This window comes from Somniosus microcephalus, unplaced genomic scaffold (genome assembly GCF_052327205.1).
Source record: "Somniosus microcephalus isolate GS21.2 unplaced genomic scaffold, FLI_Smic_1.0 unresolved_chr1, whole genome shotgun sequence".
In the NCBI taxonomy this organism is placed as follows: domain Eukaryota; kingdom Metazoa; phylum Chordata; class Chondrichthyes; order Squaliformes; family Somniosidae; genus Somniosus; species Somniosus microcephalus.
Genome location: NW_028225179.1, coordinates 34,885,160 through 34,898,499, shown reverse-complemented (window position 1 = coordinate 34,898,499; position 13,340 = coordinate 34,885,160). Strand labels below are relative to the sequence as shown.

Genomic DNA, 13,340 nt, shown 5'->3' with positions numbered 1-13,340 from the left:
GATTTGTAACCTGCCCTTTTTGTTTTTTCTTCCCCTCCCCTCCCCTCCCAATCCCCGGTTTTTGGGGTTTGTTCAACAGAGGCAGCTTTACGAGGGATACTTGCGACAGAGCGTGGGAGAGCACGACCTGGCCTGACCCCGGACCCCCAGGACCCGACCCGACCTCTCACCCAGTATCCACAGCGATCATCGACAGTCTCAACTGTGAATGGCATTTTCTTAACTTATTTTTAATTTTAAATAACACAACATGTGAAGGACAAACCGAACTGCCGGCAGGGTTCATCCCCTCGCTGGTCAATGCACCGTTTGTACTTCGAGCTGCTGAGGACTTTGACTCTCCACCCATATCGCCTCCTAACTGCGCCAGACACCGGGCACTGGCTCCCATCAATTCCCTTCTCTCCTGTTTAAACTGTTATTGTTGTCCAGGCTCTGTTGTAAATTAATTGGGAATCTCTCCCTCCGCCCTCTCTCCCTCCGTCCCATCTCCCTCCGCGCCCTCCGCCCCATCTCCCTCCCTCCGCCCCATCTCCCTCTCCTCCTCCCTCCCTCCTCTGCCCCCGACCCGGGGAGAGTCGGTGCCTGTGGGGACCCGTACCCCGGGGAGAGTTGGCGCCCGCGGGGACCCGTACCCCGGGGAGAGTCGGTGCCCACGGGGACCCGTACCCCGGGGAGAGTCGGTGCCCACGGGGACCCGTACCCCGGGGAGAGTCGGTGCCCACGGGGACCCGTACCCCGGGGAGAGTCGGCGCCCGCGGGGACCCGTACCCGGGGAGAGTCGGAGCCCATGAGGACCTGGGCACTTGTGAATGGGGAACCGGGTTGATGTCGTGGTCTGTGACCTCCCAAATCCAGTCCCTTGAATTAATTTTTAGTTAGAAGAAATCTAATCTGTATTAGGCTGTACAAGGGAACGGTGTTGGGCCTCACCTCTCACCCCTAAACATTAACTAAATCCTGCCAGTGTTACTCCCTATTCACAGGCATATGGAGCCTTGCAGAGTTTTCTACCTATTTTATACAATTACTAAATAAAGGTTCTGAAATTCATGTGGGTGTGTGTGTGTGTGTGTGTGTGTGTGTTTTTTGGGGGTCGGTGGTCACTCGGGGAGCTTCCTTCAGTTTACAGCCTAGCTGCTGGTTTCACCTCCCAGTCCTGATCTCTGCTCAGAAAGAGAGAGATTCTCATTTCTCCGGCATCTTTCACCACCTCGGGACATCCCAAAGCGCTTCACAGTCAATGAAACATAGAAGATAGGAGCAGGAGTAGGCCATTTGGCCCCTCGAGCCTGCTCCGCCATTCAATGAGATCATGGCTGATCATCCAAGTTCAGTATCCTGTCCCTGCTTTCTACCCATATCCCTTGATCCCCTTAGCCTTAAGAAATGTATCCAACTCCTTCTTGAATATATTTAATGAATTGGCCTCAACTGTTTTCTGTGGTAGAGAATTCCACAGGTTCACCACTCTCTGGGTGAAGAAATTCCTCCTCATTTCTGTCCTAAATGGCTTACCCCTTATCCTTAGACTGTGACCCCTGGTTCTGGACTCCCCCGCCATCGGGAACATCCTTCCTGCATCTAGTCTGACTAGTCCTGTTAGAATTGTATAAGTTTCAATGAGACTTTTTCGAAGTGTGGTCACTGTTGTAAGGTTAAAGTGCCGCACTGTCAGAGGTGCGATCTTTCGGACGAAACGTTAAACCGAGCCCACGTCTGCCTTCTCAGGTGGGCGCTCCCTCAGTACCGCCCCTCCGACAGTGCGGCGCTCCCTCAGTACCGCCCCTCCGACAGTGCGGCGCTCCCTCAGTACCGCCCCTCCGACAGTGCGGCGCTCCCTCAGTACCGCCCCTCCGACAGTGCGGCGCTCCCTCAGTACTGCCCCTCCGACAGTGCGGCGCTCCCTCAGTACTGCCCCTCAGACAGTGCGGCGCTCCCTCAGTACTGCCCCTCACAGTGCGGCGCTCCCTCAGTACTGCACTGTGCTCAAGTCTCTGGAGTGGGGCTTGAACTCACAACATTGTGACACAGAGAGAGCGAGGGTGCTGCCCACTGAGCCACGGTTGGTGAGATGTTAGTTACACTGAGTCTGGTTCAGGGGAGGGGAGTGGGTGGGGTGGGCGGGAATTGAGGCCCTCTATGCCTGTGGGGACCCATGCCCCGGGGAGAGTCGGTGCCCGCGGGGACCCGTGCCCCGGGGAGGGTCGGTGCCCGCGGGGAGCCGTGCCCCGGGGAGGGTCGGTGCCCGCGGGGACCCGTGCCCCGGGGAGAGTCGGTGCCCGCGGGGAGGGTCGGTGCCCGCGGGGAGCCGTGCCCCGGGGAGGGTCGGTGCCCGCGGGGAGGGTCGGTGCCCGCGGGGAGCCGTGCCCCGGGGAGGGTCGGTGCCCGCGGGGAGCCGTGCCCCGGGGAGGGTCGGTGCCCCGGGGAGGGTCGGTGCCCGCGGGGAGCCGTGCCCACGGGGAGGGTCGGTGCCCGGGGGCGGGTCGGTGCCCGCGGGGAGCCGTGCCCCGGGGAGGGTCGGCGCCCGCGGGGACCCGTGCCCCGGGGAGGACCCATACCCTATCGAGGCATCTGTGTAAACAGTAACCTGGGGAAGGTATTCTGTAGTATCACAAACAAAAGATTTATAAACTTCCTTGAGGAGCACAATGTCTCGAGTAAAAGCCAAATTGGATTCTTACCAAATTATAGAACATCGGATCATACCTTTACCCTACACACCCTAATTGACAAACATGTTCACCAAAACAAAAGCAAAATTTTTGCCTGCTTTATAGATTTCCAGAAGGCTTTCGATTCTATTTGGCACGACGGTCTATTCTTAAAACTTCCCCTACACCACCTGCAATATGATGTAATTAAATCAATGTATACAAACAATAAATGTGCAGTTAAAATTGGAGACAAACAAAATACTTCTCACAGGGGCGTGGTGTGGCGCAGGGCTCGCCCATCTCACCGACACTCTAATATTTACATAAATGAATTGGCAAAACTACTTGATATACCTATCAATTCATTCCATGAAAAGCGACGAGTTAAGATAGTAACTATAGGTTTTTATTGGCTAAATAACAGAGCCCACCCTCGTGGGTGATCGGTTCCAACAAGGAAGAATACTAGCCAATCAGTCACCTTTATACCTGAGCAAGCAGGCGGAGCCATGGGCGGAGTCAGCTGAGGTATGCCTAGGTATAACAGCGTGCGTGGCAAGAGGTAACCTTGTGTAGTGATAACAACAGTGTAACAATAGTGAACGGTTGTGAACGATAACAGTGGTTTACCACACTACTTGAACAATCTACAGCACCCGGCCTCACCCTATATGAATCCAAGGTTAAATTCCTCCTCTATGCAGATGACCTGGTTCTGCTGTCACCAACTAAGAAGGGTCTACAGCAGAACCTGGATCTGCTAGTCATTCTGTCAGACCTGGGCCCTGACAATAAACCCCCAAAAACCAAAGTTCTTGTGTTCCAGCAAAGATCCAGACATCAGGGACCCAGAATAAATTTCACACTAGGAACAACTAAAATTGAACAAACCACAAACTACACATACTTAGGCTTAAAAATCAGTTCTACAGGAAACTGAAAGAGAAAGCAAGAAGGGCTTTCTATGCCATTAAAAAGTCAATCCAAATAGAAATCCCAATTGGCATTTGGCTCAAAATTTTTAAATCAGTAATTGAACCAATTGCACTCTATGGCAGTGAGGTGTGGGGACCGCTAACACAACAAGAATTTGCAAAATGGGACAAACACCCAATTGAGATCCTACATGCAGAATTCTGTAAAAGTATCCTCCGGACTCAAAGGAAAACTGTAAACAATGCATGCAGGGCAGAACTAGGCCAATATCCACTACTAATTACTATCCAAAAAAGAGCCACCAAATTTTGGAAACACCTAAAAATGAGCAACCCCCACTGCTATCATTGCGAAGCCCTCAAATGCCTAGAGAGGATCATAAAGAAGAGTCCCCTCAGTCAACTAGTCCTGGGACTCAGTGAAGTAACTACTAATAATAACCAGCCCCAGGACAGTGACATCGTAGCACAGAGAATTCGACCCAACACAATTGTCACTAAACAAAAGGAAAAATATCTGACATATTGGACAGAAACAACAAAAACCCAAAACAAACTCGATTGCTACTTGGCCCTAAACAGACAATACAACATGGCTGAATACCTGACCACGGTAAAAGATAGCAAATGGAGAAAAACCTTGACTATGTACAGACTTAGTGAGCATAGCCTGGCTATCGAAAAAGGCAGACACAGGCAGACCAGGCTGCCAAGAGAGGACAGGATATGCTCTCACTGCAGTCAGGGAGTAGTGGAGACAGAGATGCACTTCCTCACGGCTTATGGAAAATATCAGGACATAAGGGGGAATTTCTACCCAAAATTCATAAAAATATGCCCTGAATTCAAAAATTTGAATGACGACCAATAACTCCCATACCTACTAGGGGAACAGAGAAATTGTGTAACTTTAGCGGCACACTACGTTACAGCTTGCCATAAGCAGAGGGACAACCATTAAATCTAAAAGAGTATATACATATTATATGAATATATATTTATATACACTCAGGGATATATCTGTTTATACACTGTATGGATAGATCTGCGTTTATGTGTTCAACCATACATGTTTTTTCGGTGCTTTGGCAACATAAGATGTACCTTGTCATGCCAATAAAGCGATTTGAATTGAATTGAATTGAATTGAGAGCGGGGGAAGGAGGGAGAGAGCGGGGGAGGGCGAGCGCGAGCAAGGGAGGGCGGGGGAGGGAAGGCGGGGGAGCGAGAGCGCGGGAGGGACAGAGAGCGAGCGGGGGAGGGGGTAGGAGGCGGAAGGCAGTGGGTTGGGGGTTTTGAAGTTGAGCTCGGGACAAGAGAAGGAAGTCGAGTCGAGAATAAAACACACAATGCCGGAAAAAATCTCACTGAATTTTATTTAAAACATCATCCGACACAAACACAGTTACCTTTGAAAACTCGGAGCTCAGCCACCTCGGGCCGATGTGCTCCGTCGTGTGAAGGGAGGGGACGTGTGGGGGTGGGGGGCGGTTTTCCTTGCCCCCCCCCCCCCCCTCCACCTCCCTGTGAGGGCGGGGGTCAGAGTTCCCCTTGCCTCCCCTGCCGGAGGTCTCGGGTCTGTCATCCCCTGAAATCCGCTGCCTTGTCCGAAGGGGTCCGTTCACTCAGTTCCGGGAGCCATTGTATCCAACACGAGGGTCCACCTTAAAGCACAGGAGCAGAGGCGAGAGTTAAAAGTCACAAAGGAAAGAAATAGGAGCAGGAGTCGGCCATTCGGCCCCTCGAGCCTGAAATCATGGCTGATGTTGGGTGAGGAGGAGGGGGGGGGGGGAAGGAGGAGGAGGAGGGGAAGGAGGAGGGGGAGGAGGAGGAGGAGGAGGAGGAGGAGGGGAAGGAGGAGGAGGAGGAGGGGGAGGGGGAAGGAGGAGGAGGGGGGGGAAGGAGGAGGGGGGGGAAGGAGGAGGAGTGGGGGGAAGGGGGGGGAAGGAGGAGGGGGGGAAGGAGGAGGAGTGGGGGAAGGAGGAGGGGGGAAGGAGGAGGAGTGGGGGGAAGGAGGAGGAGGGGGGGAAGGAGGAGGGGGGGGAAGGAGGAGGGGGGGGAAGGAGGAGGAGTGGGGGGAAGGGGGGGGAAGGAGGAGGGGGGGAAGGAGGAGGAGTGGGGGGAAGGAGGAGGGGGGAAGGAGGAGGAGGGGGGGGAGGAGGAGGGGGGGGGAGGAGGAGGAGGAGGAGGAGGGGAGGGAGGAGGGAGGGAGGGAGGAAGAGGGCGGGGGGGCGAGAAGGATTCGGGCTACTCAAAAGCTTCAGCAAGCCCAGGTAGTGGACATGAACTCTTAGCCGTGATGCTCCCCTCCCCTCCCCTCCCCAACCCTGCCTCCCGCCCCCCACTTACCCCCCATGTCCCACCGGCGGCAGTACCGCCAGGACGACCCAAATCCCATCGCCCACAACATCGCCGTTACCGCTCTCCACCCTCCTCCCCTGCCCCCTCCACCTCATCCTCACTCCCTCCCTCCATCACCTCATCCTCTCCCTCCCCCCACCTCATCCTCACTCCCTTCCTCCCTCCACCTCATCCTCACTCCCTCCCCTCCTCACCTCATCCCCTTACCTCCTCCACCTCATCCTCACTCCCTTCCTCCTCCCCCTCAACCTCCCTCCCTCCCTCGCTCACCTGCGACTCCTTCAGTTCCCCTTCTTCTTCTTCTCTGCGGAGCGCTGCAGTTTGTAGGTGATCTTGCGCTCGTGGCCCGACGGGTTGAAACGGTTGGTGTTCTTGCTCGCCTCCTTCTTGGTGCGACCCTTGCGACTGGCGCTAGCTGCCAGGGGAGACAGAGAGAGAGTCTCAGCCCATAGTCGGTGCCCGTGGGGACCCGTACCCCGGGGAGAGTCGGCGCCCGCGGGGGACCCGTACCCCGGGGAGAGTCGGCGCCCGCGGGGGACCCGTACCCCGGGGAGAGTCGGCGCCCGCGGGGGACCCGTACCCCGGGGAGAGTCGGCGCCCGCGGGGGACCCGTACCCCGGGGAGAGTCGGCGCCCGCGGGGGACCCGTACCCCGGGGAGTGGAGGATAAGTTGATTCCTGACTCCCAGGAGCAGTGAACACTGGGCGGGGCACCAGTCCCAAAGGAAAATAATTAATGAGAGGAGCAGGTTTGAGAGCAGTTAGAGTGCGGTTCAGCAATCGTACACGGGAGGTAAGAGAGAGAGAGAGAGAGAGACTGGGGGGGGGAGAGAGGGACAGAGACAGAGAGAGGGAGAGAGAGAGAGAGACAGAGAGACAGAGAGGGGGAGGGACAGATATCTATACCCTTCACACCCTCATTGAAAAACATATACACCAAACAAAAAATGGGAAAATATTCGCCTGTTTCATCGACTTCAAGAAAGCCTTTGACTCTATATGGCACGAAGGGCTCTATTATAAACTTCTTCAGTGTGGAATAGGGGGCAAAGTCTATGACCTTATTAAATCAATGTATCTGAAAAACAAATGCAGGGTCAAAATTGGAGACAAACGCACCGATTTCTTCACCCAGAGAAGAGGCGTCCGACAGGGCTGCAATTTGAGCCCGACCCTGTTCAACATATACATAAATGAATTAGCAGACATGCTGGAGCAAAGCGAGTCACCAGGTCTCCGTCTCCTTGATGGAGAAGTGAAATCCCTGTTCTATGCGGACGACCTGGTTCTGCTGTCTCCCACAGAACAGGGATTACAGCAACAACTAGACCTACTCGACAAATACTGCCAAAATTGGGCTCTAACAGTAAATCTAAAGAAAACCAACATCATGATTTTTCAAAAAAGGCCCAGATGTCAGGAAAACAAATACCAATTTACCCTCAGTGATACCGCTATAGGACACACTATGAGCTACACCTACCTTGGTCTAACTATTACAGCATCAGGGAGCTTCAGCATAGCAGTGAATGCACTAAAAGAAAAAGCCCGAAGAGCCCTATATGCAATAAAAAGAGAATTCTACAACATCCAAATCCCAATCAAAATCTGGCTCAAAATATTTGACAGCATAATCCTGCCCATTGCACTGTACGGTAGTGAAGTATGGGGCCCGCTAAATCACCAAAGCTACACTAAATGGGAAAAACACACAATAGAAGCCCTACATGCAGAATTCTGCCGAAGCATCCTTCGCACCCAAAGAAAAACGCCAACAAATGCATGCAGAGCCGAACTAGGCAGATACCCACTGATAATAAACATCCAAAAACGAGCACTAAACTTCCTAAATCACCTCAAATCTAGCTCCCCAGACACCCTTCATTTCAAAGCCTTTCAGACCCAAGAGCTAAACCCAGAAAAGAGTCCCCCGAGTCAGCTGCTACTGAAACTAAGTACTCCTACTCAGCCGGACCCTGACCAGTCCCAGACCAACACTGCCATCCAAACACCAATCCGAGTGAACCAAATCATTAAACAATGCAAAGAAACCTACCTGGAACATTGGAACAAAATAACCGAAAGCCAAAGCAGATTAGAATGTTACCGGGCCCTAAAAAGAGATTATAAACTGGCAGACTACCTCACGACCATCAGAGACACAAAACAGAGACAGACCCTCACCAGATACAGACTAAGCGACCACCAACTGGAAATTGAAAAAGGCAGATACAAGAAATCCTGGCAGCCCAGAGAGAATAGAATATGCGATCAATGTCTGGCCGGCGAGGTTGAAACAGAAATGCATTTCCTCCTAAAATGCGAAAAATTCAACACATCAAGAAACATATTATTCAACAAGCTAAGCCAAACAACCCCAGATTTCAAGGAATTGGATGACCTGTCAAAATTGAGATTAGTCCTGGGAGAAGGAGACAGACCATACCTTGGGGCCAAATATGTAACAACATGTCACAACCTGAGGACTGTTTAAAAGTAAGACTGTTTAAAATTAATATTGTTAAAAGTAATATTGTATGTACCCAACAAATGTCAAATCGATTGACACCTACAGAATGTTGGAAAACTGTACCTTATTGCTATGTAAGCTTTGGCAATATGGTTCTCTGTAAACTTTCATGCCAATAAAGCATTTGAATTGAATTGAATTGAATTGAGAGAGAGAGACCGAGACAGAGAGAGGGAGAGAGAGAGGAACAGAGACAGAGAGAGGGAGAGAGAGAGACAGAGAGGAGGAGAGAGAGACAGACAGAGATAGAGACTGGTGGAGAGTGGGACAGAGACAGACAGAGAGACAGATGGGGAGAGGGGGACAGAGAGAGAGGGACTGGGGGAGAGAGGGACAGAGACAGACAGGGAGACTGGGGGAGAGAGGGACAGAGACAGAGAGAGACAGGGGAGAGAGAGACAGAGCGACTGGGGGAGAGAGGGACGGGGGAGAGAGAGAGACTGGGGGAGAGAGGGACAGAGAGAGACAGACGGGGGAGAGAGGGACAGAGAGAGAGAGAGACAGGGGAGAGAGGGACAGAGACAGACAGAGACTGGGGGAGAGAGGGACAGAGAGAGCGACTGGGGGAGAGAGAGAGACAGACAGGGGAGAGAGGGACAGAGAGAGACTGGGGGAGAGAGAGACAGAGACAGACAGAGAGACAGGGGAGAGAGGGACAGAGACAGAGCGACTGGGGGAGAGGGACAGAGAGAGAGAGAGAGAGAGACAGACAGGGGAGAGAGGGACAGAGAGAGAGAGAGAGAGACTGGGGGAGAGAGAGACAGAGACAGACAGAGAGACAGGGGAGAGAGGGACAGAGACAGAGCGACTGGGGGAGAGAGGGACAGAGAGAGAGACAGAGAGACAGACGGGGGAGAGAGGGACAGAGAGAGAAAGAGAGACAGACAGGGGAGAGAGGGACAGAGAGAGAGAGACTGGGGGAGAGAGAGACAGAGACAGACAGAGAGACAGGGGAGAGAGGGACAGAGACAGAGCGACTGGGGGAGAGAGGGACAGAGAGAGAGACAGAGAGACAGACGGGGGAGAGAGGGACAGAGAGAGAGAGACTGGGGGAGAGAGGGACAGAGAGAGAGAGACTGGGGGAGAGAGGGACAGAGACAGAGCGACTGGGGGAGAGAGGGAGAGAGAGAGAGAGAGACTGGGGAGAGAGGGACAGAGAGAGACAGACGGGAGAGAGGGACAGAGAGAGAGAGACAGAGACAGACAGGGGAGAGAGGGACAGAGACAGAGCGACTGGGGGAGAGAGGGAGAGAGAGAGAGAGAGACTGGGGAGAGAGGGACAGAGAGAGACAGACAGGGGAGAGAGGGACAGAGAGAGAGAGACTGGGGAGAGAGACAGAGACAGACAGGGGAGAGAGGGACAGAGACAGAGCGACTGGGGGAGAGAGGGACAGAGAGACAGAGAGACAGACGGGGGAGAGAGGGACAGAGACAGACAGAGAGACGGGAGAGATGGACAGAGAGAGAGACTGGGGGGGCGGGGAGAGAGGGACAAAGACAGAGAGAGAGACAGAGAGACTGGGGGAGAGAGAGAGACAGATGGAGAGTGACCGAGATAGGGATACCATCTCAGTGATACCATCATAGGACACACTATGAGCTACACTTACCTTGGTCTAACCATTACAGCATCAGGGAGCTTCAGCATAGCAGTGAATGCACTAAAAGAAAAAGCCCGAAGAGCCCTATATGCAATAAAAAGAAAATTCTACAACATCCAAATCCCAATCAAAATCTGGCTAAAAATATTTGACAGCGTAATCCTGCCCATTGCACTGTACGGTAGTGAAGTATGGGGCCCGCTCAATCACCATAGCTACACTAAATGGGAAAAACACACAATAGAAGCCCTACATGCAGAATTTTGCCGAAGCATCCTTCGCACCAAAAGGAAAACACCAACAAATGCATGCAGAGCCGAACTAGGCAGATACCCACTGATAATAAACATCCAAAAACGAGCACTAAACTTCCTAAATCACCTCAAATCTAGCTCCCCAGACACCCTTCATTTCAAAGCCTTTCAGACCCAAGAGCTAAACCCAGAAAAGAGTCCCCCGAGTCAGCTGCTACTGAAACTAAGTACTCCTACTCAGCCGGACCCTGACCAGTCCCAGACCAACACTGCCATCCAAACACCAATCCGAGTGAACCAAATCATTAAACAATGCAAAGAAACCTACCTGGAACATTGGAACAAAATAACCAAAAGCCAAAGCAGATTAGAATGTTACCGGGCCCTAAAAAGAGAATATAAACTGGCAGACTACCTCACGACCATCAGAGACACAAAACAGAGACAGACCCTCACCAAGTACAGACTAAGCGACCACCAACTGGCAATTGAAAAAGGAAGATACAAGAAATTCTGGCAGCCTAGAGAGAATAGAATATGTGATCAATGTCTGGCCGGCGAGGTTGAGACAGAGATGCATTTCCTCCTAAAATGCAAAAAATTCAACACATCAAGAAACATATTATTTGACAAGCTCAGCCAAACAACCCCAGATTTCAAGGAATTGGATGACCTGTCAAAATTAAGATTAGTCCTGGGAGGAGACAGACCATACCTTGGGGCCAAATATGTAACAACATGTCACAACCTGAGGACTGTTTAAAATTAATACTGAATGTACCCACTGATGTACAAAGACTGTTTAAATTAATATTGTTTAAAGTAATAGTGTATGTACCCAACGAAGGTCAGAATTGTTTGACACCTACAGAATGTTGGAAAACTGTACTTTTTGTTATGTAAGCTTTGGCAATATGGTTCCCTGTAAACTTTCATGCCAATAAAGCATTTGAATTGAATTGAATTGAGTGACAGAGGGAAGACGCAGAGACACACACACAGACAGAAACAGAGAGAGAGACACAGAGACACAGAAAGAGAGGCAGAGAGAGAGACAAAGAGAGAGGGAGAGACAGAGAGAGTTAAGAGACAGAAAGAGAGACCGACAGAGGGAAGAGGCAGAGAAAGACACACACACAGACAGACAGAGAAAAAGAGAGCGACAGATAGAGAACACAGTGTGCTTTGTGGGGATATGTTCTTAAAATTGCAGCCCACTTTGAGAAATCTTCACTCCCAGAGCCAGCTGCCTTAGCACCCATAGACAAAGCAGCAAAAACAGACTCACTCATGTGGTCTGAAAATCAGGTGACGCCCCTTCGTTCCGAGGTCCGGGGACACCGGGTAAATAAAACTTGTTCACAACACTGGCTCCCAAATCAAATTAAACGCTTGTTTAAAACTCGTTAGATCTCAAAAAGTTCCTACGTGTTTTGAAAAGCTTTGGAGATATGTAGAAATGTTACAAAAAAAAGCTTCTCCAAGTGTGAAAGTTGTTTAAAAATATTGCCAGACTCGTTTGAAAAAAATCGGGTTTGAGAAATGTGTTTACAATGTTGCGTAGCTGGTTAAAAGTTGTTAAAGGCTGACAAATCGGTTTCAAAACTTCCTGTTGTTTTTTTTAAACGATGTTGAAACTTTAAATCGACGTGAAACTCGTTGGTAACTTTTGTGTAGAGGAATTTGGGTTCCAAACTTTGTAAAAAAAATTGTTAACAAACCTGGCTAAAAGTTGGTTCGCAAACTTTGTAAAAAGTTAACAAACTTGGTTAAAAGTTGTTTTGCAAACTTTGTAAAAAGTTAACAAACTTGGTTAAAAGTTGTTTTGCAAACTTTGTAAAAAGTTAACAAACTTGGTTAAAAGTTGTTTTGTAAACTTTGTAAAAAATTAACAAACTTGGTTAAAAGTTTTGTAAACTTTGTAAAAAGTTAACAAACTTGGCTAAAAGTTGGCTCAAAACTTGGTAAAAAGTTAACAAACTTGGTTAAAAGTTTTGTAAACTTTGTAAAAAGTTAACAAACTTGGTTAAAAGTTTTGTAAACTTTGCTAAAAGTTGTTTTGTGAACTTTGTAAAAAGTTAACAAACTTGGTTAAAAGTTGTTTTGTAAACTTTGTAAAAAGTTAACAAACTTGGTTAAAAGGTGGTTCGCAAACTTTGTAAAAAGTTAACAAACTTGGCTAAAAGTTGTTTTGTAAACTTTGCTAAAAGTTGTTTTGTGAACTTTGCACGAACAAATCAGATTAAAAACTTGTTCCAAACTTTTGCAAGGAGGTTTATTTATAAATGACGAAGAGGTTTCTCGACAGAATTTTTTAAAGTCTATAAACACAGTTGGAAATCAAAATAAATAAGCGGTAAAGATGAGGAACTCACTGCAATAGCGATCTTGGTGGTTATAAAACTCGTACTGGTCGTAGTAATTCTCTTCGAAAGTGCTGTTCCCGACGTCTGTCATGGTGCCTTGAATTCAGAAGCTAGTCTGCGATCTTTAACACGGTGCAGAAATGAAAAACAGACTTTAGTTGCTGCGACTTCCTCTCTCGGCCTGTTTATATCCACAGTTCAGGAAGCGATTACATCAGCCGTTGAGAGAGAAAAAAAAATGTAGGCGGAACTCTCTCCCTGTGTGCAAACAAACCTTGCACAATCACTTTTTCTATATTCGGCCACAGGATATGGGCATCGCTGGTGAGGCCAGCATCTATTGCCGGTCGCTAATTGGCCTCGAGAAGGTGAGCGGTTAAGAGTCAACCGCATTACTGCGGGTCTGGCGTCACGTATCAGCCAGACCGGGTACTCTTTTTGGTTGATGCTTAAACAATTTTGACTGTAAATTAAACAAACTTCAACTGAAACTTAAACAAATCAAATTAAAATTGTGTTGGCCGGGTTGATGATGCACTCCAGTCCCCGTGGCGCCCACCGGTCGCGGAAATACTCGAGCGCGCCGGCGGACACCGCGTGCTCCATCTCCAGGGCCACCCGGGCGCGAACATGGCCG

General features: G+C 50.1%; 2 protein-coding genes across 2 annotated transcripts in view; one reads left to right on the top strand and one right to left on the bottom strand.

Annotated features, from left to right (window-relative positions):
- Positions 1 to 1,053, top strand: part of LOC147094599 (uncharacterized) — a 37,310-nt gene extending 36,257 nt beyond the window's left edge. The window contains exon 12 of the mRNA XM_085974433.1: positions 80 to 1,053. Within this exon, the coding sequence (XP_085830559.1) occupies positions 80 to 136 (57 nt within the window). The 3' untranslated portion in view covers positions 137 to 1,053. The remainder of the gene's footprint in view (positions 1 to 79) is intronic.
- Positions 1,054 to 4,950: 3,897 nt separating this feature from the next.
- LOC147094598 (nuclear protein 1-like) lies at positions 4,951 to 12,912 on the bottom strand. The gene is made up of 3 exons (XM_085974438.1): positions 12,713 to 12,912; positions 6,224 to 6,368; positions 4,951 to 5,256 (listed from the first exon to the last, which is right to left on the bottom strand). Exons 1-2 carry the CDS (start codon positions 12,792 to 12,794, stop codon positions 6,235 to 6,237), a joined length of 216 nt encoding a protein of 71 aa, XP_085830564.1. The 5' UTR covers positions 12,795 to 12,912; the 3' UTR covers positions 4,951 to 5,256; positions 6,224 to 6,234.
- Positions 12,913 to 13,340: the final 428 nt, after the last annotated feature.

Excerpts from the sequence above, each read along its gene's own strand:
- LOC147094598 (XM_085974438.1), bottom strand. The coding sequence starts at position 12,794 with ATGACAGACGTCGGGAACAGCACTTTCGAAGAGAATTACTACGACCAG. Across the intron at positions 6,369-12,712 it reads CCACCAAGATCGCTATTGCA|CTAGCGCCAGTCGCAAGGGT; the intron begins GTGAGTTCCTCA and ends CTCCCCTGGCAG.